General features: G+C 40.6%; 1 protein-coding gene across 1 annotated transcript; it reads right to left on the bottom strand.

The window, feature by feature from the left end:
- Nucleotides 1-200: 200 nt before the first annotated feature.
- LOC103519032 (beta-1,4-N-acetylgalactosaminyltransferase bre-4-like) lies at nt 201-862 on the bottom strand (the record flags this gene model as incomplete). Its single annotated transcript, XM_026830658.1, has 2 exons — nt 201-375; nt 657-862. Coding segments are annotated over 2 exons (339 nt in total), but the record flags the coding sequence as incomplete, so codon positions are not given.
- Nucleotides 863-1,422: the final 560 nt, after the last annotated feature.

The raw sequence follows: 1,422 nt of genomic DNA, 5'->3' as shown, positions 1-1,422 counted from the left end.
GAAGAGGGGAAATCGTTTGACATTCCGCAAGTTTTCTTGCCAGAATATAGATACGTTTAACGATTCATGTCCAGTGTTCACAAGTGTGATGAACACTTAATGATTCATGTTCAGTGTTCACAAGTGTTATGAACACTTAATGATTCATGTCCAGTGTTCACAAGTGTAATGAACACTTAATGATTCATGTTCAGTGTTCACAAGTGTGATGAGGCACCGAGTATTCGGGCCAAAACGTTCCATCAGCTAACTTCCCCCAGTTGAACCAGAAACCAAGTGAACAGCTTATGCTGCTTGGTATCTATCACTTTGTATTTGAGACTAGTCAGACCGTCCTTCTTATATCGCTTGTGTCCGCTGTACAGCTTCTCATATCTGGAATAGAGGACACGGTTGACTATTAATTTATGAAACAGATCAAGTTGACTATAAGGAAGAAATTCAACGTCTCAATTTGGTAATTCATTGAGGGAATAGGTAGGTACCAACAGCAATTTTGAGTCCTTGTCAAGTGAAAAAAGTTGTATAACATGGAAAAAAGAAAAGATTTAGGTACAAGTAAATTTTAATGTCCCTAAGGCGTTGGTAAAAATAGTCATGGCAAATTGAAATCGAGGGTAATGGCAAATTGAAAACAGTACACGCGATTTGCTTACCTTTGAGGATTAGCTTTCTCCTTGCGATGCCTCAGCATGCTATACTTGGCAATGTCAGGAGGATATCGTATAATTTGAAGTCCAGCAGCTTTCACTCTATTGGACATGTCATCGTCTTCACCTCCCCAGCCCCAGTATTCATTACTGAACCCGTTCACTAGCTGGAAATGCTCCTTGTTTAGGGCACACACCTGGACGGATTTAATTGAAGAATATTAATTTTAACAAAGCAACCTCCGTGGTCGAGTGGGTATCACATTAGGCTTGCACGCAGGAGGTCCGGGTTCGATTCCCGGCGAGGCCGAGGTTTTTTTCGGCTCTGTGCTCGGAGTTCGGGGTGCACTCAGCCTCGTGAGGACTAGCGACCATTACCAGAGTAAAAAAATTATAGATATGTCAGAAATAGTACAGGAGGCTTTTAGTAATGCTGTGATATCCATAAAAAATGTGAAGAAACTCTCAGCTTCACCACAAATAAATCATAATTTAGATTAGGTTTAGACTTTAGATTATTAATTTTAACATGGGTACCTACCTTATTTGCACTGTCTGGTAAAAATCCTAAAAAGTCATACATTGCCGACATGTCGTAATCTTTACCTCCCCAGTGTAAAGAACCGGTGGATAATTGGATATCGTATAATTTAAAGTTAAAGAATCTCCAGGGTGGATACTTTGAATTTTTGGAGTCCGGCCCACAGTAAAGGATCAAAATATGAAATCCCAATGGAAGGAGGGGGTCCTCGGCCTCCCTAAATACGGCCCT

The sequence above is a fragment of the Diaphorina citri genome, unplaced genomic scaffold (assembly GCF_000475195.1).
Source record: "Diaphorina citri unplaced genomic scaffold, Diaci psyllid genome assembly version 1.1 scaffold2489, whole genome shotgun sequence".
NCBI classification, from domain to species: domain Eukaryota; kingdom Metazoa; phylum Arthropoda; class Insecta; order Hemiptera; family Psyllidae; genus Diaphorina; species Diaphorina citri.
The sequence above is the reverse complement of the archived record's forward strand: the minus strand, read 5'-3'. Positions and strand labels throughout refer to the sequence as shown.